Here is a 24,723-nt window from a genome sequence, read left to right as displayed (position 1 = left end):
GCGGTGTCCCCCCCCCTCTCTCTCTCCCGCGGGTGTCCCCCCCTCTCTCTCTCCGCGGTGTCCCCCCCTCTCTCTCTCCGCGGTGTCCCCCCCCTCTCTCTCTCCGCGGTGTCCCCCCCCTCTCTCTCTCCGCGGTGTCCCCCCCCCTCTCTCTCTCCGCGGTGTCCCCCCCCTCTCTCTCTCCGCGGTGTCCCCCCCCTCTCTCTCTCCGCGGTGTCCCCCCCCTCTCTCTCTCCGCGGTGTCCCCCCCTCTCTCTCTCCGCGGTGTCCCCCCCCTCTCTCTCTCCGCGGTGTCCCCCCCCTCTCTCTCTCCGCGGTGTCCCCCCCCTCTCTCTCTCCGCGGTGTCCCCCCCCTCTCTCTCTCCGCGGTGTCCCCCCCCTCTCTCTCTCCGCGGTGTCCCCCCCCCTCTCTCTCTCCGCGGTGTCCCCCCCCCTCTCTCTCTCCGCGGTGTCCCCCCCCTCTCTCTCTCCGCGGTGTCCCCCCCTCTCTCTCTCCGCGGTGTCCCCCCCTCTCTCTCTCCGCGGTGTCCCCCCCTCTCTCTCTCCGCGGTGTCCCCCCCCTCTCTCTCTCCGCGGTGTCCCCCCCTCTCTCTCTCCGCGGTGTCCCCCCCCTCTCTCTCTCCGCGGTGTCCCCCCCCTCTCTCTCTCTCCGCGGTGTCCCCCCCCTCTCTCTCTCTCCGCGGTGTCCCCCCCTCTCTCTCTCTCCGCGGTGTCCCCCCCCTCTCTCTCTCCGCGGTGTCCCCCCCCTCTCTCTCTCCGCGGTGTCCCCCCTCTCTCCGGTCCCTCTCTCTCCGCGGTGTCCGCCCCCTCTCTCTCTCCGCGGTGTCCGCCCCTCTCTCTCTCTCCGCGGTGTCCCGCCCCTCTCTCTCTCTCCGCGGTGTCCGCCCCCTCTCTCTCTCTCCGCGGTGTCCGCCCCCTCTCTCTCTCTCCGCGGTGTCCGCCCCTCTCTCTCTCTCCGCGGTGTCCGCCCCTCTCTCTCTCTCCGCGGTGTCCGCCCCTCTCTCTCTCCGCGGTGTCCGCCCCTCTCTCTCTCTCCGCGGTGTCCGCCCCTCTCTCTCTCTCCGTCCGCCCCTCTCTCTCTCTCCGTCCGCCCCTCTCTCTCTCTCCGTCCGCCCTCTCTCTCTCTCTCTCTCTCTCTCTCTCTCTCCGCGGTGTCCGCCCCTCTCTCTCGCTCTCTCTCCGCGGTGTCCCCCCCTCTCTCTCGCTCTCTCTCCGCGGTGTCCCCCCCCCTCTCTCTCGCTCTCTCTCCGCGTGTCCCCCCCCTCTCTCTCGCTCTCTCTCCGCGGTGTCCCCCCCTCTCTCCGCGGTGTCCCCCCCTCTCTCTCGCTCTCTCTCCGCGGTGTCCCCCCCTCTCTCTCGCTCTCTCTCCGCGGTGTCCCTCGCTCTCTCTCCGCGGTGTCCCCCCCTCTCTCTCGCGCTCTCTCTCCGCGGTGTCCCCCCCTCTCTCTCGCGCTCTCTCTCCGCGGTGTCCCCCCTCTCTCTCGCGCTCTCTCTCCGCGGTGTCCCCCCCTCTCTCTCGCGCTCTCTCTCCGCGGTGTCCCCCCCTCTCTCTCGCGCTCTCTCTCCGCGGTGTCCCCCCCCTCTCTCTCGCTCTCTCTCCGCGGTGTCCCCCCCCTCTCTCTCGCTCTCTCTCCGCGGTGTCCCCCCCCTCTCTCTCGCTCTCTCTCCGCGGTGTCCCCCCCCTCTCTCTCGCTCTCTCTCCGCGGTGTCCCTCGCTCTCTCTCCGCGGTGTCCCCCCCTCTCTCTCGCGCTCTCTCTCCGCGGTGTCCCCCCCTCTCTCTCGCGCTCTCTCTCCGCGGTGTCCCCCCCTCTCTCTCGCGCTCTCTCTCCGCGGTGTCCCCCCCTCTCTCTCGCGCTCTCTCTCCGCGGTGTCCCCCCCCTCTCTCTCGCGCTCTCTCTCCGCGGTGTCCCCCCCTCTCTCGCGCTCTCTCTCCGCGGTGTCCCCCCTCTCTCTCGCTCTCTCTCCGCGGTGTCCCCCCCCTCTCTCGCTCTCTCTCCGCGGTGTCCCCCCCCTCTCTCGCTCTCTCTCCGCGGTGTCCCCCCCTCTCTCGCTCTCTCTCCGCGGTGTCCCCCCCCTCTCTCGCTCTCTCTCCGCGGTGTCCCCCCCCCCTCTCGCTCTCTCTCCGCGGTGTCCCCCCCCCTCTCTCGCTCTCTCTCCGCGGTGTCCCCCCCCCTCTCTCGCTCTCTCTCCGCGGTGTCCCCCCCCCTCTCTCGCTCTCTCTCCGCGGTGTCCCCCCCCCTCTCTCGCTCTCTCTCCGCGGTGTGTCCCCCCCCTCTCTCGCTCTCTCTCCGCGGTGTGTCCCCCCCCTCTCTCGCTCTCTCTCCGCGGTGTGTCCCCCCCCTCTCTCGCTCTCTCTCCGCGGTGTGTCCCCCCCCTCTCTCGCTCTCTCTCCGCGGTGTGTCCCCCCCCTCTCTCGCTCTCTCTCCGCGGTGTGTCCCCCCCCTCTCTCGCTCTCTCTCCGCGGTGTGTCCCCCCCTCTCTCGCTCTCTCTCCGCGGTGTGTCCCCCCCTCTCTCGCTCTCTCTCCGCGGTGTGTCCCCCCCTCTCTCGCTCTCTCTCCGCGGTGTCCCCCCCCCCCTCTCGCTCTCTCTCCGCGGTGTCCCCCCCCCCCTCTCGCTCTCTCTCCGCGGTGTCCCCCCCCCCTCTCGCTCTCTCTCCGCGGTGTCCCCCCCCTCTCTCGCTCTCTCTCCGCGGTGTCCCCCCCCTCTCTCGCTCTCTCTCCGCGGTGTCCCCCCCCTCTCTCGCTCTCTCTCCGCGGTGTCCCCCCCCTCTCTCGCTCTCTCTCCGCGGTGTCCCCCCCCTCTCTCGCTCTCTCTCCGCGGTGTCCCCCCCCTCTCTCGCTCTCTCTCCGCGGTGTCCCCCCCCTCTCTCGCTCTCTCTCCGCGGTGTCCCCCCCCTCTCTCGCTCTCTCTCCGCGGTGTCCCCCCCCTCTCTCGCTCTCTCTCCGCGGTGTCCCCCCCCTCTCTCGCTCTCTCTCCGCGGTGTCCCCCCCCCTCTCTCGCTCTCTCTCCGCGGTGTCCCCCCCCTCTCTCGCTCTCTCTCCGCGGTGTCCCCCCCCTCTCTCGCTCTCTCTCCGCGGTGTCCCCCCCCCTCTCTCGCTCTCTCTCCGCGGTGTCCCCCCCCTCTCTCGCTCTCTCTCCGCGGTGTCCCCCCCCTCTCTCGCTCTCTCTCCGCGGTGTCCCCCCCCCTCTCTCGCTCTCTCTCCGCGGTGTCCCCCCCCCCTCTCGCTCTCTCTCCGCGGTGTCCCCCCCCCTCTCGCTCTCTCTCCGCGGTGTCCCCCCCCCTCTCGCTCTCTCTCCGCGGTGTCCCCCCCCCCTCTCGCTCTCTCTCCGCGGTGTCCCCCCCCTCTCTCGCTCTCTCTCCGCGGTGTCCCCCCCCTCTCTCGCTCTCTCTCCGCGGTGTCCCCCCCCCTCTCGCTCTCTCTCCGCGGTGTCCCCCCCCCTCTCGCTCTCTCTCCGCGGTGTCCCCCCCCCCTCCTCGCTCTCTCTCCGCGGTGTCCCCCCCCTCTCTCGCTCTCTCTCCGCGGTGTCCCCCCCCTCTCTCGCTCTCTCTCCGCGGTGTCCCCCCCCCTCTCTCGCTCTCTCTCCGCGGTGTCCCCCCCCTCTCTCGCTCTCTCTCCGCGGTGTCCCCCCCCCTCTCTCGCTCTCTCTCCGCGGTGTCCCCCCCCTCTCTCGCTCTCTCTCCGCGGTGTCCCCCCCCCTCTCTCGCTCTCTCTCCGCGGTGTCCCCCCCCCTCTCTCGCTCTCTCTCCGCGGTGTCCCCCCCCCTCTCTCGCTCTCTCTCCGCGGTGTCCCCCCCCTCTCTCGCTCTCTCGGAGAGGAGTGCGGAGGGTCTGACATGGGACAGCATGTGTAGGAAAGGTGTGCGGAGGAGGGACATGGGACAGCATGTGTAGGAGAGGAGTGCGGAGGAGGGACATGGGACAGCATGTGTTGGAGAGGAGTGCGGAGGAGGGACATGGGACAGTATGTGTAGGAGAGGAGTGCTGTCAGGAAGTCTAAATTATTAATTAAGATGGCAATACCAACTATTTATTTCATCAATAGACTTGCTTGCCAATGTAACGAGCATAACATGTATTGGTTAACCATAAACCCCACCGGCTTGATTTCTTTCCTGAGTTCTTTTAAGTGTTGACATTTTTAGAACAATAGAATTTTCAATGAAGTATGCACTATGTAACAATAAAACAAATATCATTTATTTATCGTCAAGTCAGTAACAATTGCATATGGCTGATCTATCAAGATACATAAAATCACAGTTATAGCAATAGCATGTTGCTTTAGCAGTAATAAGCATAACTATATATTTTGTGGCCTAGGAACTTAAGTGAAATCTGCTTCCCTGTTTTTCTTTAGTAGGTATAGTCACCACCATCTCAGAAATAAGCAGTTTAGACTATGCTGGTAAATGGCATGATCCACCCCAATCAGTCCCTCCTTGAATTCTTTGCAGCAGAATGCAAGCATCGAACCTACACTACTAGTTATGCTGACACAGCTCAGCTTAATTACTTTGATTCCTTATGTGGAGAAGACACCTTTAAAGTATATGTAAACCCTCACCTTGTAAAACATTCCATTTGGTTTAAAATAGAAATGAAAGGCAAAACATTTTTGTGTATACAGTGGATATAAAAAGTCTACACACCCCTGTTAAAATGTCAGGTTTCTGTAATGTAAAAAAATTAGCCAAAGATAAATCATTACAGAACTTTTCCCACCAATTATTGTGACCTATAAACTGTACAACTCAATTGAAAAGCAAACTGGGAGAAGTAAAAATAAAAAAAACTAAAATAATGTGGTTGCATAAGTGTGCACACCCTCTTATAACTGGGGCTGTAGCTGTGTTCAGAATTAAGCAATCACATTCAAACTCATGTTAAATAGGAGTCAGTACACCCTGTCATCATATAAAGTGCCCCTGATTAACGCCATGGTCCACAGAGAGCTTCCAAAGCATCAGGGGGATCTCATTGTTAAATTGTATCAGTCAGGAGAAGAGTACAAAGGAATTTCCAAGGCATTAAATATACCATGGAACACAGTGAAGACAGTCATCATTACGTGGAGAAAATATGGCACAACAGTGACGTTACCAAGAACTGGACATCCCTCCAAAATTGATGAAAAGGCAAGAAGAAAACTGGTCAGGGAGGCTGCCAAGAGGCCTACATCAACATTAAACTGTAGGAATGTCTGACAAGTACTGGCTGTGTGATACATGTGACATCAATCTCCCTTATTCTTCTTATGTCTGGGCTCTGGGGTAGACTGGCAAGACAGAAGCTTTTTCTTTACAAGGAAAAACATCCAAGCCCGGCTAAATTTTGCAGGAACACATCTGAAGTCTCCCTAAAGCATGTGGGAAAATGTGTTCTGGTCTTAGGAAACCAAGGTTGAACTTTTTGGCCATAATTCCAAAAGATATGTTTGGCCCAAAAACAAAACTGCGCGTCACCAAAAGAACACCATACCCACTGTGAAGCGTGGTAGTGACAGCATCATGCTTTGGGGCTGTCTTTTTCTTCAGCTGGAACAGGGGCCTTAGTCAAGGTAGCGGGAATTATGGACAGTTCCATATTCCAGTCAATATTGGAACAAAACCTTCAGGCTTCAGCTAGAAAGCTGAACATGAAGAGGAACTTCATCTTTCAGCATGACAATGACTTAAAGCATACATCCAAATCAACAAAAGGTGGCCTCCACCAGAAGATTAAAGTTTTGGAATGGTCCAGCTAGAGCCCAGACCTAAATCCGATTGAAAATCTGTGGGAGGAGATGCCCTTGCAATCTGACGGATTTGGAGTGTTTTTTTACAAAGAAGAGTGGGCAAATAATGCCAAGTCAAGATGTGCCATGCTGATAGACTCATACCCAAAAAGACTGTATTGAAATCAAAAGGTGCTTCAGCAAAGTATTAAATTAAGGGTATTCACAGTTATGCAACCATATTATTTTAGTTTTTTATTTTTACTTCCCTCCACCTAAGAGATTTCAGTTTGGTGTTCAATTAAGTTGTACGGTTTATAGGTCACATTAAAGCTGGAAAAAGTTCTTAAATGATTTGCCTTTTATATCTTATTTTTTTCACAGGGGTGTGTAGAATGTGAGTGTGTGTGTGTGTGTGTGTGTGTGTGTACGCGCACACACACTCACACTCTCACAAAAGTGATTATACCCCTCACATTTTCAGTGACAACACCGTCTAAACTGCTGGCAACAAAAGTGAGTACACCCCTAAGTGAAAATGGGCCCAGTTAGCCATTTTCCCTCACCGATGTCATGTGACTCATTAGTATTAAAAAGTCTCAGGTGTGAATGGGGAGCCGGTGTGTTAAATTTGGTGGTATCGCTCTTGCTCTCACATACTGGTCACTGGAAGTTCAGCATGGCACCTCATGGCAAAGAACTCTCTGAGGATCTGAAAAAAAGAATTGTTGCTCTACATAAAGATGGCCTAGGCTTTAAGAAGATTACCAAGACCCTAAAACTGAGCTGCAGCACGGTGGCCAACACCATACAGCAGTTTAACAGGACAGGTTCCACTTATAACAGACCTTGCCATGGTCGACCAAAGAAGTTGCGTGCATGTGCTCAGCATCATATCCAGAGGTTGTCCTTGGGAAATAGACGTATGAGTGCTGCCAGCATTGTTGCAGAGGTTGATGGGGTGGGAGTCAGCCTGTCCGTGCTCCGACCATACGCCTCACGCTGCATCAAATTGGTGCACAAGAAAGCCCGCAAACAGTTTGCTGAAGACAAGCAGACTAAGGACATGGATTACTGGAACCATGTCCTGTGGTCTGATGAGACCAAGATAAACTTATTTTGTTCAGATGGTGTCTAGCGTGTGTGGTGGCAACCAGGTGAGGAGTACAAAGACAAGTGTGTCTTGACTACAGTCAAGCATGGTGGTGGGAGTGTCATGGTCTGGTGCTGCATGAGTGCTGCTGGCACTGGGGAGCTACAGTTCATTGAGGGAACCACGAATGCCAACATTTACTGTGACATACTGATCCCCTCCCTTCGGAGACTGGGCCGTAGGGCAATATTCCAACATAACGACCCCAAACACACCTCCAAAACGACCACTGCCTTGCTAAAGAAGCTGGTGGTAAAGGTGATGGACTGACCAAGCATGTTTCCAGACCTAAACCCTATTGAGCATCTGTGGGGCTTCCTAAAATGGAAGGTGGAGGATCGCAAGGTCTCTAACATCCACCAGCTCCGTGATGTCATCATGGAGGAGTGGAAGAGGACTCGAGTGGCAACCTGTGAAGCTCTGGTGAACTCCATGCCCAAGAGGGTTAAGGCAGTGCTGGAAAATAACGGCGGCCACACAAAATATTGACACTTTGGGCCCAATTTGGACATTTTCACTTAGGGGTGTACTCACTTTTGTTGCTAGCGGTTTAGACATTAATGGCTGTGTGTTGAGTTATTTTGAGGGGACAGCAAATTTACACTGTTATACAAGCTGTACACTCACTACTTTACATTGTAGCAAAGCGTCATTTCTTCAGTGTTGTCGCATGAAAAGATATAGGACTGAAACAACTAATCGATTATGAGATTAATCGATTACTATTTTTATAACCGATTAATCGGCCAGCCGATTAGTTGGCCTGCATACAGAATGCATTATTTGTTTACATATCAGGAAATACAATGCAGCACACATACAGCTCAGTACATCATCCATACATGTCAGTGCCTGAGAAGTTGTGAATGTGTGAGGAGCAATGCCTCATGAGACATGTAGTCCTGGGCAGGAAGTGAGTGGTTCTAAAGGCAGAAGTTTTCTTTACCTTGCTATTGGGGCACTCTATACTGTACTTAACGCACAGCAAAAAGCAGCGTAGAAACAGATCAAAAGCAAACTGCATAGGTGTGTACCGAGCCTTATGCTGGCCACATAGATCAATTTTCAGATGAGAATATTCATATGAAAAATCTTTGTACATTCGCTGAATGAAAGAATGTTTGAAATTTTCACTTTTAACATTCTGTTTTAAAATGAATGTAATTTCTGAACAAAAACGACATACATTGAAAATTCCTTTGACCAAGCAGTTTTCTATTATTTCTAAATTTTCCTGTCACTGTGGTTGAAAACGAACGTCGATTTGACCCCACTAACAATTCGAAAATCGAACAAATGTTCTTAAAATGACTTTTTTTTTTTTTGAAGGAAGACTTTGTTTTTGTATGGCCAGCATATAATATATTACAGTTCTGTTTGAAAATCTGCAAAACAGTCTAACTTTTATTTTTTTTATCTTTTTTGAAGATCTGAGTTTGATGATATTTACCAGATTCAACCTCTGAGCCCGGGTTCACACTATAACGGGCTGCGGATCGCACAGGAGCAGTGTGCGTCCCTGTTCCCCTTTTCAGGGATGAATCAGGGCCGATTCTATGCCTGAATTCGGCCCTGAAATGGAGCCAAAGACGCACAGCGTTTTTGTGCAGTGCGCTCCGCAGCCGCCCCGGAGATATGTGAACCGGCTCCATAGGGAGCTGGTCACATTCTCCTACTATGCGAATTAGATGTGGGGAAACGCACATCTAAGTCGCATAGGGGTGAACCCGGCCTAATAGTATATACAGTATATCTCCTCTGTCTGTTTTTCTGAGAGTGGATTAGAGATTTTGCTCTCTAACCATATAGTTGGTTATTTATATTTACCACTGCATAGAGATATTTGAGAATAAATTGCCTTTTTTTTTTTAAACTTTACATATTAACTAAATTATACACCACACTTTTAAGGTTATTAACCGATTAATCAAAACAATAATCGGCCAACTAATCAATTATGAATATAATTGTTAGTTGCAGCCCTAAAAAGATATAATAAAATATTTACAAAAATGTGAGGGGTGTACTCACATTTGTGAGATAATTGTGTGTGTGTTTTATTTATTTTTTTAAATATAATATTTATATTTATATTATAAATTAGTAAACAGTGTTTGCACCACACATGTGAGGTATCGCCAATAAACGTTAGAGCGAGAGCAATAATTCTAGAGCTAGACCTCATCTGTAACTCTGTAACGGGTAACGGGTAAAAAAAAAAAATTTAAGCCTTGCCTATGGAGATTTTTAAGTATCACAACTTTAAAACGTGACATGTTGGGTATCTTTTTACTTGGCGTAACATCATCTTTATATATCTTACCAAAAAATTGTGTGTGTAATATGTATGTGTGTGTTTTTGCATTAAAATTCATTAACCACTTGCTGCCCGCCATATAGTAGAATGACGGCGGCAAAGTGGTTTCAAAATCCTGACTGGACGTCATATGACGTCCGCAGGATATTGAGCCGCTGCGGGCCCCGGGGGCGGCCATCGCGGCGATCGTTGTTGCGGGGTGTCAGTCTGACACCCCGCAGCACCGATCTAGGTAAAGAGTCTCTGACGGAGACTCTTTACCACGTAATCAGCCGTGTCCAATCACGGTTGATCACGATGTAAATAGGAAAAGCCGGTGATCGGCTTTTCCTCACTCGCGTCTGACAGACGCGAGTAGAGGAGAGCCGATCGGCTGCTCTCCTGACAGGGGGGGGGTCTGTGCTGATTGTTTATCAGCACAGCCCCCCCTCGGATTCTACCCAGGACCACCAGGGAAGCCGCCCAGGACCACCAGGGAAACCAGTCACACTGGACCACCAGGTATGCCCCCTAGACCCCCAGGGACATAATCAGTGCAAAGGCAGCTGCCAATCAATGCCCACTCCAATGCCTACCACCAGGGATGACTATCAGTGCCACGTATCAGTTCCCATCAGTGCCGCCTGTCAGTGCCCAGCAGTGCCACCCATAAGAACCCGTCTTTGCAGCCTTTCAATGCCCATCAGTGTCGCCTATCAGTGCCCACCAGTGCCACCCATGAGTGCCCATCAGTGCCGCCTATCAATGCCCATCAGTGCTGCATATCAGTGCCGCATATCAGTGCCCATCGTCAGTGCCCGCACATTGGTGCCACCTCATCACTGCCCCCTTATCAGTGCCCATCAGTGAAAGAGAAAACTTACTTATTTACAAAATTTTTAAACAGAAACAAAAGCAAAACTTTTATTTTTTTTCAAAATTTTCGGTCTTTTTTTATTTGTTTCGCAAAAAATAAAAACCGCAGAGGTGATCAAATACCACCAAAAGAAAGCTCTATTTGTGGGAACAAAATGATAAAAATTTAGTTTGGGTACAGCGTAGCATGACCGCGCAATTGTCATTCAAACTGCGACAGCACTGAAAGCTGAAAATTGGTCTGGGCAGGAAGGTGTCTAAGTGCCCTGTATTGAAGTGGTTAAAGTGTATTTTTTTTCCCCCAAAAAATGCATTTGAAAAACCCCTGCGCAAATACCGTGTGACATAAAATATTGCAAAAATCGCCTTTTTATTCTCTAGGATCTATGCTAAAAATGATTTAGGGGGTTTCAAGTCATTTTCCAGAAAAAAAAATACTGATTTAAATGACGTACCAGAGAAGGCTTGGTCGGGAAGTGGATAAGCCAGAAGATTTTACAAAGTGGCTGAATTGATAGAGTTTAGCTTCTTTAAAACCAGGCAGCAGTTCCACCTTCGGTTTAAAACTGAAATAAAAAATATAATATAAAAATCTGAGCTACCATCATATATAGTGACTCTTTTCTGATTATTAATGCCTTTCTCATATTGTCCAGTAGATATTTTAATTTCTTCTGTCTTTAGTAAAAGAAATGTGTACACACACACAAAAATCATACCACGGTAATACCGGATTGTGACTAGCAGCTCTTTCACTCAGATTGTGCTTTAGACTCTAAAGTGAAAGGAGATCGGTGACGGATGTGTTCCTTTCAGAATATATTTTCTGACTTGTTTCAGAAACTGGTTTTATTGTAGAAGACTTAATAGGATCAGCTGATGCATGTGGAAGTCAGATGTATGACGGAGCACTTCCTGAGTAAAGGGTTGAAGGTCAGCTTGTCACTGTACAAAAGTGAAAGAACTACTTGGATCACATTTTATTTAATTGATTTGCTTTAGTCATGATTTTGCATGCAATATGTAGGCACACAGTTGGTTCTTGATGTCAGCTTTAACATGATTATTTGAAGATTTAGATTACTGTTTGTTTTTTTTTTGTTTTGTTTTTTTGCAAGGAATGAAATTGAGTCCTTGAGACTGTCCTAATAAGAACTTCTACAATGAGCACTGCCGCAGAAAGAAAATTTATTAACCTCCGCAAGCGCCTGGACCAGCTGGGCTACAAGCAACCACTAGGCATTGAGTCTTTACCTCTAGTTGAAAAACTCTTCAGGTATTTTCATTTCAGTAGATTGTGTGTGTGCGCGACCCCCCCCCCCCCTTTTTTTTTTTTTCACCAAATTATTCTATTTGGAGGACTACATTTCAAAGCCCAAATTCAGTGTTTTCTAAAATGTTATCTGTCTTCTCTTTTGCTTTAGTTTCCATATTTTTATTGAATTACATTTTGCCCTTTTTCATTCTTTATTTCTCTGTATCTTCCCAAAACTTGACAGTCTTCAGTTTTTGTTAATTGCTATGGGTGACCTGCTCATATTACTAAACCCTATGTATGCTGTAATAATTGCACAGAAGCACATTGTCATAATAATCACTTTGGGCCCAATCACACCACTTCAGTTGAGCTGCGTTCATGTGCACAGTTAGTGAATATCATGGCAAATTAAAAAACAAAATATGCAGTACATTTATGCAATACATGCACATTTTGCTATATTTTATCTCTTTAAAGCAGAAATAAACCCCTTATCTTAATCATACAGTGTACACAGGTTTGGGATTCATTAGTGATGAGCTCTGGCGAGTTTGAAATGGGATCCGAACTGGTGTGTGAGCCCACCAGCAAGCTATCGCCTGTATGGACTAATCATCGGTGCCCAGGGCATTTCCTGTCCGGCAGTAACACATGCACAACGAGTGTAGAGGTGACAGCTTCCTGGTGGCCTCGCACATGTGAGTTCAGTTCCTAGTCCAAACATGACTGAGCTCATCGCTGTACAGGCACATACCTGACAGTTCTAATGCCTTGCCCTCTACACAAAAAAGGTCCTTTATATAGTTGCAGGAAAGAAATTCGATCAATTCCTCCATCTACACAGACAGTGTTGTATCCTCCCAGCGGGGGTGGCTTTCAGCGAAAATCCAGCAGGCTGCTTATGCCCGCGTTGATTGATCGATCAGCTTGGTACATTCAGCCTACCCATACATTGTTCAAATCTCGGCCGGTTCAGCAGGAATCTCCCGTGATTCAAACAGTCTATAGCCAGCCTTAGGCTTTACTACCTAATCTCTGCTAAATTATAGCAGATTAGGATTATTTAATGCTAGCAATTTTTTGTTAAATGACTAGGCCTCAGGGCAGTAGATGATTTCCACGCGAAGCATTTATCAGTTTAGTAAGGAAATTTAAAGAAAAACTGAGATTTTCAATCTTCCCAGATCCGAAAAGCTATTGTATGACCTTGCCTTAAGTTTTTTGCATTGTTTTATGTTGATCCTTGTTTTTTTTTTTTTTTGTCTGACATTTTGGTTTGTTTGCATTTCACAGTGACCTCATTCATACTACAGAAAGCCTTCGCAATGCTAAGTTAAGCGTCAGCAAAAATGAGAAGGATAATAAGAATTTTGACTCTGTGGTGGAACCGTACAAGGCAGAAAATGCTAGACTTGTCAGGGAAAACAATGAGCTACACTTAGAACTCTTGAAGATCAAAGAAGAATCAGACCGACACATTAAAGGTCAGACACTGGACCTGAAATTCTTTTTTATTATTTATTTATTTATTTTTTTTATGACTGTTTGAGCTTATGTCTATGCTTCCAGGTAATACTTGTCATTTTAGCGAGATGGTTGTTTTCCCAGGATGTTCTCTAGTCTTTGGACTCCATTCACACCCAGGCAAATTGAATCATGGCAAAACATGGGATGTGTTTGCGATGCCATTACAATGGCACCCCAATTGCGGTGCAATTTTTGCCGCATGATAAATTGCAATGCACAAAGCTTGCTGCTCAAAAAGGAGCAGAAGCTTCTTTTGGATGCAGCGTCGTGCGTTGTGATTTTGCCGCGATTGGAGAGTGTTTTATCGTTGCACGATTGGGGTGTCATTAACAAGTAATGGCATTACAAATGCGTCTCGCAAAATCGTGGCGATTCAAATCGCCTAGGTGTGAATGGAGCCTAATGCCCTGTGCACACAATCGCACATTCCAACAACAAAATCCATCGGATTTTTTCCGACGGATGTTGGCTCAAACTTGTCTTGCATACACACGGTCACACAAAGTTGGTTGGAAATTCCAAAGGTCAAAAATGCAGTGACGTACAACACGTACGATGAGCTGAGAAAAATAAAGTTCAATAGCCAGTGCGGCTCATCTGCTTGATTCTGATCATGCGTGGCACTTTGTGCGTCGGAATTGTCTACACACGATCGGAATTTATGCAAACGGATTTTGTTAGATCCAGCTCTCAAACTTTGTGTGTCGGAAATTCCGATGGAAAAAGTCTGATGGAGCCTACACACGGTCGGATTTTCCGACAACAAGCTCCAAACAGTTATGATTCCTTTTAGAATCTTTAAAGGGTACCTGTCAAAATGGTTGTCACAACTGATGCTCTCCTCCCGTGCTGGATTTGGCCATTACTTGACTAGTAAAGTCTGGGTTAGTTGCTGTCCTATCTCTGAACCGGTTCTGCAACAGTTAACAGCCTAGGGTCTCCAGGCAGTACAGTTGTATCGACTGAGACATGCCCTCTCCTTTCTCCTCCTCCTCCTCCTCCTCCTCCTTTGAGAAAAATTCTTCCATTGATTGCACTGCTTGTAACATATTCTATATTATTATTATTATTATACAGTATTTATATAGCGCCAACAGTTTACGTAGCTCTTTACAACTTGAGGGTAGACAGAACAAATACAATACAATTTGATACAGTAGGAATCAGAGGGCCCTGCTCCTTAGAGCTTACAATCTAAGAGGGAAGGTCAAGAGATACAAGAGGTAATAACTGTGGGTGATGTGCTGATTGAGAAGATAAATGTACAGTTGTTAAGTGGGGGCCAGATAGGCTTCTCTGAAGAGATGAGTTTTCAGGGATCGTCTGAAAGTGGATAAAGTAGGAGAAAGTCGGACGGATTTGGGTAGAGCATTCCAGAGGATGGGGGAGGCTCTGGAGAAGTCCTGAAGGCGAGCATGGGATGAGGTGACGAGGGAGTTTGAGAGCAGGAGGTCTTGGGAGGAGCGAAGAGAACGATTAGGTTGGTATTTTGTGACTAGGTTAGAGATTTAGCTGGGGGCCAGGTTGTGGATGGCTTTGTAAGTTATAGTTAGTATCTTGAATTTAATTCGGTGACTGAGTGGCAGCCAATGGAAAGATTGGCAGAGGGGTGTGGCAGACGAGCCTGGCAGCAGCGTTCATGATGGACTGAAGTGGGGATAGCCTATTTAGAGGTAAACCAATGAGGAGGGAGTTGCAGTAGTCGAGGCGGGAGATGACCAGGGAGTGGATTAGAAGCTTTGTGGTGTCATTGGTTAGAAAGGGGCGTATCTTGGAGATGTTGCGAAGATTGCGGCGGCAAGCTTTGGATAGTGATAGAATGTGGGGTCGAAAGGTTAGTTCAGAGTCCAGGATTACACCTAGGACCTTGACGTGGGGAGATGGGTTGATAGTTGAGCCGTTGATCTTGACAGGGAAATCAGGGGAAGTGGCACCTGAGGGAGGAAATATCATGAGCTCTGTTTTGGATAGGTTGTTTGAGAAAGTTATGTGACATCCAGGCTGATATGTCTGCTAGTAAGTTGGTAATGCGTGAGGAGATGGAGAGAGCTGGGGGGTGGAGAGATAGATTTGGGTGTCATCAGCGTAGAGATGATATTTAAAGCCGTGGGAGGCAATCAACTGACCCAAGGAGGTGGTGTAGATTGAGAAAAGGAGAGGTCCAAGAACAGAACCTTGGGGGACCCCAACAGAAAAAGGAAGAGGAGAGGAGGAAGTAGAGTTGTAAGTGACACTGAAGGAGCGGTGGGATAGGTAGGATGAGAACCAGCGAAGAGTACAGTCACGGAGACCAAAGGAGTGGAGTTTTTTTAAAGAGGAGGGGGTGGTCCACTGTGTCAAAGGCAGCAGAGAGATCCAGGGAGAAGTAGTACAGAATAGTGTCCATTGGCTTTAGCCATTAGTAGGTCATTTGAGAGTTTAAAGAGAGCAGTTTCCGTGGAGTGTTGAGGGCGAAAACCGGACTGAAGGGGATCAAGAAGTTTATTCATGGTCAGATGGTCGCTTAGTCGGTTGTAGACCAGTGTTTCAAGAAGTTTGGAGGAGAAGGAGAGTAAGGAGATGGGACGTTAGTTGTTGAGATTGGTGGGATCCAGTGAGGGCTTTTTTAGTATGGGGGTGACTAGCGCATGTTTTAGAGAGTTTGGGAAGATGCCACAAGAGAGGGAGAGGTTGAAAATGTGAGTTAGAGAGCGTAGAATCGAGTAAGAGGGTGAGCGTAGCATTTGCGAGGGAACAGGATCCAGGGGGCAAGTGGTTAGATGAGTGCTAGATAAAAGTTTAGCAACCTCAGTAATAGTAGCAGGGTTGAATGAGGGAAGTAATGATTGTATCTGTGGACATGGGGTGTTGCATAGGGGAGGTTTTTGCGCATTGGTGATCTCCTCATGAATTGTATCAATCTTAGTTTTGAAGTGATTGGCGATCTCCTGGGCAGTGAGTGAGTTGGTGGGTGGAGGCAGTGGAGGACAGAGTAGAGTGTTGAAGGTAGAGAAGAGTTGACGTGGACTGGATGAGAAGGTGTTAATGAGTGTGATAAAGTAGGTCTGTTTGGCGGTGTGAAGGCAGGAATAGTATTTTAGGAGGGCAGATTTATATTGTGTGAAGTCTTCCTGGGTCTTAGTCTTATGCCACAGGCGTTCAAGAGCGCGGCTACATTTTCTGAGACTTCTGGTGTCATCTGTTTGCCAGGGTTGTAGCAGTCGGGGCCTAATTCTGCGTGTAGTGAGGGGGGCAAGCTTGTCTAGGAAGGAAGACAGTGAGCTGTAGTAGATGAAAGTAGCTAGGTTGGGGCAGGACAGGGGTTGAGATTTTGTCATAGAGGTGATCAGTAGCAGAGTAGAGAAGAGAAAGGTTGAGGTGGCGAAGGTTTCTACGTGTAATTGTTAGGCGTTTGGAGGGAGAAGAGGTGGAAGACAGGGAGAGAGCAAAACTAATAAGGTGGTGATCAGAGAGTGGGAGTGGATTGTTGGAAAGGTTGCACGGAGTGTACAGATAGGAGAAGACAAGGTCAAGGGTGTTGCCGTTGGAGTGGGTAGGAGCCTGTATCCATTGCTTCAGGTCAAGCGATGAGGTTAGACTGAGAAGTTTAGAAGTAATAGTAGTGTTAGTGTTGACAGGGATGTTGAAGTCCCCAAGAATAATTGTGGGGATTTCAGAAGAGAGAAAGTAGGGTAGCCAGGCAGAGAAGTCCTCAAGGAAGGCTGATACTGGTCCAGGGGGCCGGTAGATGACAGCAATTCTTAGAGAAATGGGAGAGAATAGACAAATGCAATGTGCCTCAAAAGAGGAGAGTGTCAGAGAGGGAGGTGGGTGAAGTACCTGATAGGTGCTGCATGGGGCTAGAAGGATTCCCACTCCACCTCCCTTCCGTCCACTTGGTCTGGGGGAGTGAGTCCAGAGAAGGCCCCCATGGGAGAGGGAAGCAGGAGAAATAGTATCCGATTCATGAAGCCAGGTTTCAGTAATGGCAAGTAGGTTAAAGGAATTTGTGATAAAGAGGTCGTGAAGGGCGGTGAGTTTGTTGCAGACAGAACGTGCATTCCACAGGGCACAGGAAAAGGGGGGCTGGTTTTGGAAAGAGGAATAGAGACCAAGTTCTGTGGGTTGCGGCTCCTGCCAGAGGGTGTAGGGGGATGGGAGCGTTGGGCAAAGACAGATGATGGTGGCCCAGGGTTTGGGGATATGTCACCAGAGATTAGGAGAAGCAGGAGGGTTAGGGAGGTAATGTGGGACTGTGATTTATGTGAAGGGGCATGTCTCAGAGTACTGGAGGTTTTATTAGTGTATGGATGTAGAATGAGCAAGAGTTGGTAGGAGCAGTAGTAGGGAGAAGACAGAAGGCAGGGTGATATGTATAAGCGGGCGGGTGGAGAGGGGGGTGAAGGTAAGAGAGTTTGAGGAGAGAGGAGAGGAGTGTCAGAAGCAGTGATAGAGAGTGCATGTTACAGAGTGGAAGGAGAGCTTATTAGAGAGACAGGGTCACCTGCAGTCTGTTAGCTGCTTTCCAGTGCAGATTGCTGTATTTGTTTGCTTCGTGCAATCGCTGAAGTGCAGAGATTGAAGTGCATATCACTTGTAGAAAGAATCACTTAGAGATAGAAGCCTTAAGGATAGAAGCCATTGCAATGTGCTCCCCCAGCAATGTATATACTGTTATAAGGGTGGGGTTGAAGTTCATTAATTAATCATGAGTGACTATAAGAATGCCTAACAATCAAAGTGGACTTTTTGCTTCAAGAGTCAGAATAGCAAAGGCCAGAGGCCAAGATAAGATCAACACATAAAACTTAGGTAAGACAGTCCAGAGCAACAAATAACAATGTCATGGTTGTGCACACAGGGCAACAGATAGAGAAGGCCACATACCAAAGACACACACACACACACACACACACAGACAGCAGGCAGATCCCAATTTCAGTTAACGGTGGAAGATGTGGTTGAGCTGACACATACCTGTAAAGAGACAGAGAAGGAATGATCAGATGAGGCAGAACTTAAAGCAGAGATTGAAGTGCATATCACTTGTAGAAAGAATCACTTAGAGATAGAAGCCTTAAGGATAGAAGCCATTGCAATGTGCTCCCCGAGCAATTATTCTATAATTAATTAGTGGAGAGAATCCTATGACTGATCAGACTCTCCCCTATAGTCCTAGGATCTACCTTCAGCTCAGCTTGGGTGAGGCCTAAATTCTTTTCCCTGATGTTGGGGGGGCCTCCACATCAGCTCGGGACTTTCTGCCCACTCACTCCTAATTCCTAAAAGAAATCGGAACCTTTGCTTACTGAGTCTCTCTCTGACCCTCCCAAAACTTTAGTATGGGCTGGGCTACTGGTCCCTGTGACAGTCAATTTATGAAGATCTCCTTCTGTCACCTCATAATTACAAGGGGTTGCTTCGGATCTTATCGATTACAGTGCATACTACCCTGCATATAGAGCAGGGATATGCAATTAGCGGACCTCCAGCTTTTGCAAAACTACAAGTCCCATCATGCCTCTGCCTCTGGGTGTCATGCTTGTGGCTGTCAGAGTCTTGCTATGCCTCATGGGACTTGTAGTTCTGCAACAGCTGGAGGTCCACTAATTGTATATCCTTGATATAGAGGATCATCCTGCTGTCTCCGGCTTTGTGTCTTTCAGAGCTCCTACTGCTGTAAGGACATACCCTTTACACCCGCAGTTTGAGGTCTTTCATTGACTAGGTCAGATACAGCTTTTCATTTTCCTCAGATGACTGGGATCCTCTTTTCCCTGTACTCAAGGGAAAAGCTTTGCGTATTGGAGAGCCACTATCGCACAGAATACTGTCTGGTTCTTCAGTATTCAAGTTGGGGGACCCCATGTTGGGCAGGTTTCCTGGTTCACACTCTATTGGATGCAACCTAGTTGCTGTTGTGCCTCCACTTAAAGAGTGGGAGTCCTGCATATGGAAGAAAAGGTAACCTGGTTCTTGCGCTGGATGATGCAGAGTCTTCATCTTATTCATGCTGTCTCTTTTGATAGACCATGCCATGGGAAACGGGACCCTTTGGGCTAAGCAGAGAGGTTCACCTGGGTGTGCCTCAAATTCTGTCTGGCAGCCCTATGCCTCCCTGGTAGGCAGCAGGTAGAATGCACCAGTCTCCTGCTTTAGAAATTCTCTATAGGGTACAGAGTTGGTCATATGGACTTCAAGGGACTTGTTCAAACAGGGTTAGGGGATCCTTCCTTGATGGATCCATAGCCTGAGGTAAAAATGCTTTGGGCCTTTCCCTGTAGACCAGCTGGTCTAATCACCGAAACCTGTTGTCATTGGTCCCTTCCCAGAATTATTGTTTTTAAGGATTGTTGTCTTTTTTTTTTTTTTTTATGTATTGTTGACTAGATAGAAGATGGCCTTTTTAGATCTTAATCATATTTATTCTTTGTGTTCTTCCTCTGGTCATGTTAATAGGTCTCCCGTATTTTTTTTTTCTTTTTTTTCTGATCCGATTCTGGTCTTGGTCCTTGGGTGGCATTTGGACTGTAAGCAGTTTCCCCTTTTTTTTCATTGAGCCTGTAGATGATTGCTGCTAAGTTTCCCACCCCTCAATCAGACTGATTCTTTTATGCCTCGACAGTACTGTATCTGAATTCCTGTGCCCCTCAGTGGATGGAAAAGAAAATAGGATTTTTGTCTGGTAAAACCTTTCTTGGAGTCCACTGAGGGAAACAGTCCCCACCCATCTGTGTTTCTATTCATGCATTGGGTATTGCTTTCCATAAAACTGAGGAATCCTGGGTAGAGGAGGGGTTGTCTTGGGGCTGGCCTAAAACTTTCTTTTTTGTAAATTGTCTAATCTTGCTGTACACAGCAATGTAATGTGACCGTATCTAAATTCATGTTCCCCCTCAATGGACTCCAAAGGTAAGTAGAAAAATCTAGTTTTTGTAAAATACACCAGAAAAACCTCAACTGACATTTGACATTGTTTTAGGTAAGCTCTCCACTTTTCTTGTGCGCATGTGTATGCGTGGCTGGTCTCCTGTTTTTCCCTCCTATGAGTCTCTTAAAACGTGTGTGTGTGTGTGTGTAGATTTTGAGTTTCTTCTATCTCTTCACTGACTGCCTACTTGTTCCAGTTAACTTAATCAGTAAGTAGCAAGGCCAGACATGTACAACTATCATTAGAAGGAAGTCAGAAGTGATGTATAAAGAATGTTTTGTATATATTGCTCCTTTTATTTCTGTGATTTGCTTTATTTTTTTTTATTTTTTGAAGACTTGAAAGCTTCTCTAAGAAAACTTGAACACCAGACAGCTGACCTGAAATTTTTAAATAATCAGTATGTCCATAAGATTCTGTCAATGGAAAAGGAGAGTAAAGCCAAAACAGAAAGGATTCAGCAGCTGCAAGAGAAGAACCTGCAAGCTGTAGTGCAAACACCAGGTTAGAGTGGAAACATATCTTATGACGGTCTGTATTTTTCTGTGTCTGTAAAATTTTTTTTGTTATTCATTAAAGAGGGACATCAGTTAGATTTAGGTCTACAAATACAAATACTGTAACTGCTGACTTTTGGTTATGGGGGGGGGGGGGGGGGTTATGGCTTCCCGAAGAACTACAGCAGGCTTTTCACTGCACACTTGATGGCTCATGCAGAACTCTGTGAATGGTCCTGCTGCCTGGAGGCTGTGGGAGGGGGGGAGGCAAGGGACATGGTTCTTGCCTAGGTGAGGATTGCAGAAGTGAGAGTGGGTACCATTAAAAATCAGGATTTTCTCTCCACTACCCCAAACAACCTACAATTCTGTTACAGGCTGGGGGTAGGGAGCAAACCAGCAGGACATCACTTTTTAAATGAAGTTCCACTTTAAGGGACATGGTAGATAAAGTTCTGAGACGTATACTTCCATCTTCAGGAGAATTGGACACTTGCATAAAAAAACCTGTTAGTATAACCCCTCCCACTTCCATCATATTGAGTTTCTTAAAGTGGGGTTCCACCCAGGGGGTCCATTAAAAAAAAAAAAAAAATTTAAAAGTCAGCAGCTACAAATACTGCAGCTGCTGACTTTTAATTGGACACTTACCTGTCCCTGGGTCCAGCGATGCGGGGGATCGAAGCCCCGCTCGTCCCCCCCCCTCCGCTCGTCGGCACTGGCATTTCAACTGTGGGCGCCGGGCTGTGGCTTCACAGCCTGGCACCCACTGCGCATGCGCGAGCGGCGCCGTGCGCCGTGATTGGCCGCTCAATCACCTGGGACCTGTAATGGGTCCCAGATGATTGACAGGAGGGAGGGAACAGAGCGGAGCCCTTCCTGTGCTGAGGCGGAAGTAATGTCACCAGCCCAGGCAAAGGAAGAGGCAGACTACGAGGGACCACCTAGCAACAGGCATTTAGAGGTAAGTAAAAAAAAAAAAAAATATCCAAATTTTTTTGTTTTTTGAATTTTTCAGGTATGTTTGTTTTTTTGGGTGGAACCCCACTTTAAGGAAGGAGGGAATCTTCAATGCTGCACATCTACAGGGTTGTATGATAGTGGAAGAGACAACCTCAGCCTGCACTCCTGCCAGGCCATGCGTTTCCCTCCGCTCCTCTGAGCTCAGTCATGGGGCTAGTTTCTTGCTAGTGTCCTAGGATAATAAACATCTTTTCTCCCCGTGGAAATATGACAACCGTTTTTTCCTTTTTATCAAGACTTTGATTAAAGAAAAAAAAAAAGTCCTGTTCACTGCAGAGCCAAGAGAGCTCCCTACGGAGGCTGGATTACGTTGTTAAGAGGATGTGGGGCCGGCCTGTAACGCAAAGATCTAGAAGCCATTATGTATTATTGTGTTTTTAAATGTATTATTATTATTATTATTATATGATTAAAGTATTTCAGGAAAATACCATACCCCACACCCAAAATGTGTTTATGAGCAAATACCCTATGGGGGAGAGCCGTTCCTTTTGTGGGCCCAGCAATACCTGGTCTTCACAAAGCACTAACTGTTCCTGTAGGGGGCGTTCCATTGTTGAACCAATTGAGTCCCTTGCGCCTTTTTTTTAAAATGGCAACTACTCTCAGCAAGCTCCAGTGGGAGTGCATGCTGCTGGGCTTCCAATGCTTTTACAGATTGTTTCATAGGGGAGCTTGAAAAAAATATTTATAGATACAGACACTCCCCATGTCCCAAAAATGATGATGGATGATCTGAAGTATATTTGCATTCACTGCAAAAGCATCAAATGCTCACATTAATAAACACAACGTCATTCCAATTTTTAGCGATCGTAAAACCGTGAAAAAGTTACCATCGTCTAGCCCTGTCTACCATGCACTTTCCAAACATGAAATTTGTCAAGCTGACTCCCTCAGCCAACATCCTCTGAGCTCAGTAGAATTGTGTTTTTTAGGACCTTTGTCGCAAGTGGGGAACAGAGACCTGGATCTTCTGGCTTCCAGGTTCAAAAACAGATCGACAGACCAAGCGTGTCTCCAGGTCCAGCGATCTGCTAGCCATAGCGGTGGATGGTTCAACCTGATCTATGCCTTTTTTCTCTTTTATGAAGCCCCTTTCTCATCTAATTCTCAGAAAGTATACTGAGGACATTCCAGTGCTACTCCTCTCATCAAACTGGCCCAGGCATATGTGATTTTCAGACCTCCTCATACTCCTAGCAGACTATTCGTGGGCTCTTCCTGGTTGCCCGATTCTTTTGTCCCAAGGAGCGGTTTACCACCCTGTTTCACACTTGCTGGTTTTGCTGCAACAGCTGATGAAGTCTAGGTCCTAAAATAAAAAAAAGGGGGGGGGGGGTTGGGGGGGCAAGGTTGGGTATATCCTGTAGTCATCCTCTTCTTTCAGCCCAAACACCTGACAGGCCTGAACCTCATACTGGACATTAGCATTGACTGGGGTAGGGGGGAGTTATCCTTGCATTTCTGGTCTATTTGCGTTGCCTCCTTGGGCAACAGGTCTGTGTTAGTCACAGGGAGGACAACCCCAACTCGTGACCCTAGTCCAACCTGTCCAAATGGTTTCAGGGACATCCACTTGGTATCCTCTAAGAGTTCCAATGGCCGCCATCAGGATTCTAGTAATTGTCCTATCTGTGCTCCAGGGCCATCTCTTGCAGATTCTACCTCCTGACCTCCCCCATGACCTTAGCACAGTTGAATCCCATTATTCTTAATTTGTCAGTGACTGCTCTCTGCTCCTCCAGCACTCCCAAATTGCAAGGCTGTCTTCAGTGTGTGTGTGTGTGTGTGTGTGTGTGTGTGTTTTCCAAGTGCAACTAGATGAAAGTTCATTCCTCTGCTGATACAAGCTTTGGATGCAATGTCCTTCAGGCAGCTCCATCAGCTGCAACTAGCCACCTGTTTTACCTTACTGTTTTGTGGGCTTGTTAGCATTTTGTTTGCTTTGTTATGCACCCCTTAGTTGGATTGCTTCTGGATGTACATTTCCAATTTTTTTTACCCTTTCCCCCTAATGAAAGTTAAGAAAACAAGATTTCTGACTTAATGAAAAACTCTTTTCCTTGGTGTGCATTAAGGCACACATGTCTCACCCATTTGTTTTATGATCACTCCTACTAATGCTTTTGAATGAAACTGAAATCTAATGGGAGTGGTAGGGGCTTATATGAACAGTCTTTATGTAGCCAGTGTCCAGTTCTCCTGAAGGTGGTATTATAACCCATACATATCTAAATTACCTCTTCCCTGAATCCCTTAATAAACGCTAAGAAAAGGACTTTTCTCTACAGCCATGGAAGCAGCTCATGTTAGACCAGGGTTTCTCAACAAGGGTTCCTCCAATGGTTGCTAGGGGTTCCTTGAGCAATGACCAATTTTTCCCTCTCAGATAAGTTCCCAGTGACACCAATGATCTTTTTAGCTATCTGTAGGGGGGAAATACTTCCCCAAGACCATAGATGTAAGGAGCACTCTTCCACTGACCATTACACCAATGTATCATGAGTTGTAGATATAGCCATTTTTAACAGGGGTTCCCTGAGAACGAAAGGTTTTTTTCAAGGGTTCCTCTGTGTTGAGAAACTGTGTTAGACTGTTAGTGGGCATACAAAGCTCTGCTACTACTACAATGTTTACTATCGTCTTTCTACATCCTGGGCACAAATCTGCAATCATACTACAGTTTCATGGTTTGTAGACACTGTACTGTGCAAAAACCTTGGGCAATTCCCGGTTTCCTCTGATAAGCAGACCTAAATCAGTGCCACACATATTCCTCTATGGAAATTTTGTGCACTCTCCAATGAATGTGCATGTTGGGTAAAGAAAAAAGTCAGATAACATCTGATAGAACAAACAGAAACCCATGTGTGCATACCAGTTACTTGTAGAGTTAAACAATGGAGGGGGAAAAAATGCTTTCTATCTTGCATGTTACAAATGTGTAAGTTCAGTCTGGGTCTGCAACTAAATTGACAGAGGCTTGGCTGCCAGTCAGGAGTGTATAGCTCTGTCATCACTGGAGGTGGCTGACTCTAGTGAATTCATTCGTGAACTCATTGTGTGGCCTAAACTAGAAACTGTCAGCTTCTGAAATCAAATCAATTTATGACTACCTGCACAGAATAAATTAAGATAAAAATTGTTCTGCCTTTTTACAATCACTTTAATCCAGCACAGAAAACCAATTTATAACATTCCAATTAAATAAGAGGTTTTGTTGGATAAAAATAAATATATATAATAAAATATTTTACTCCTAACAGCAAGTCATTTCCTAGTCTTACAGGAAATAGTCTACTGTTTCCTATATATATATTTTGCAGAGAGACTGAATATTATTATTATTATTTTTTTTATTATATTAAAAAGTATATTTATTAAAACAGTTTCACACACTAAATGGGTTTACTGTGTTTGCCAAAGCTTGGCATACTAAATTGCAAGCTACAATTTATTTCTTT

General features: G+C 47.4%; 1 protein-coding gene across 2 annotated transcripts in view; it reads left to right on the top strand.

The window, feature by feature from the left end:
* The window catches only part of CEP135 (centrosomal protein 135), a 99,963-nt gene that overhangs the window by 9,986 nt on the left and 65,254 nt on the right, over window positions 1-24,723 (top strand). For both annotated transcript variants that reach the window (XM_073608410.1, XM_073608412.1), the window contains exons 2-4: window positions 11,160-11,317; window positions 12,593-12,783; window positions 20,073-20,240. In XM_073608410.1, the coding sequence (XP_073464511.1) occupies window positions 11,205-11,317; window positions 12,593-12,783; window positions 20,073-20,240 (472 nt within the window). In that variant the 5' untranslated portion in view covers window positions 11,160-11,204. The remainder of the gene's footprint in view (window positions 1-11,159; window positions 11,318-12,592; window positions 12,784-20,072; window positions 20,241-24,723) is intronic.

This window comes from Aquarana catesbeiana, linkage group LG01 (genome assembly GCF_042186555.1).
Source record: "Aquarana catesbeiana isolate 2022-GZ linkage group LG01, ASM4218655v1, whole genome shotgun sequence".
Lineage (NCBI taxonomy): Eukaryota > Metazoa > Chordata > Amphibia > Anura > Ranidae > Aquarana > Aquarana catesbeiana.
Note: the sequence above shows the minus strand (reverse complement) of the source record. Positions and strands in the feature narration are given on the sequence as shown.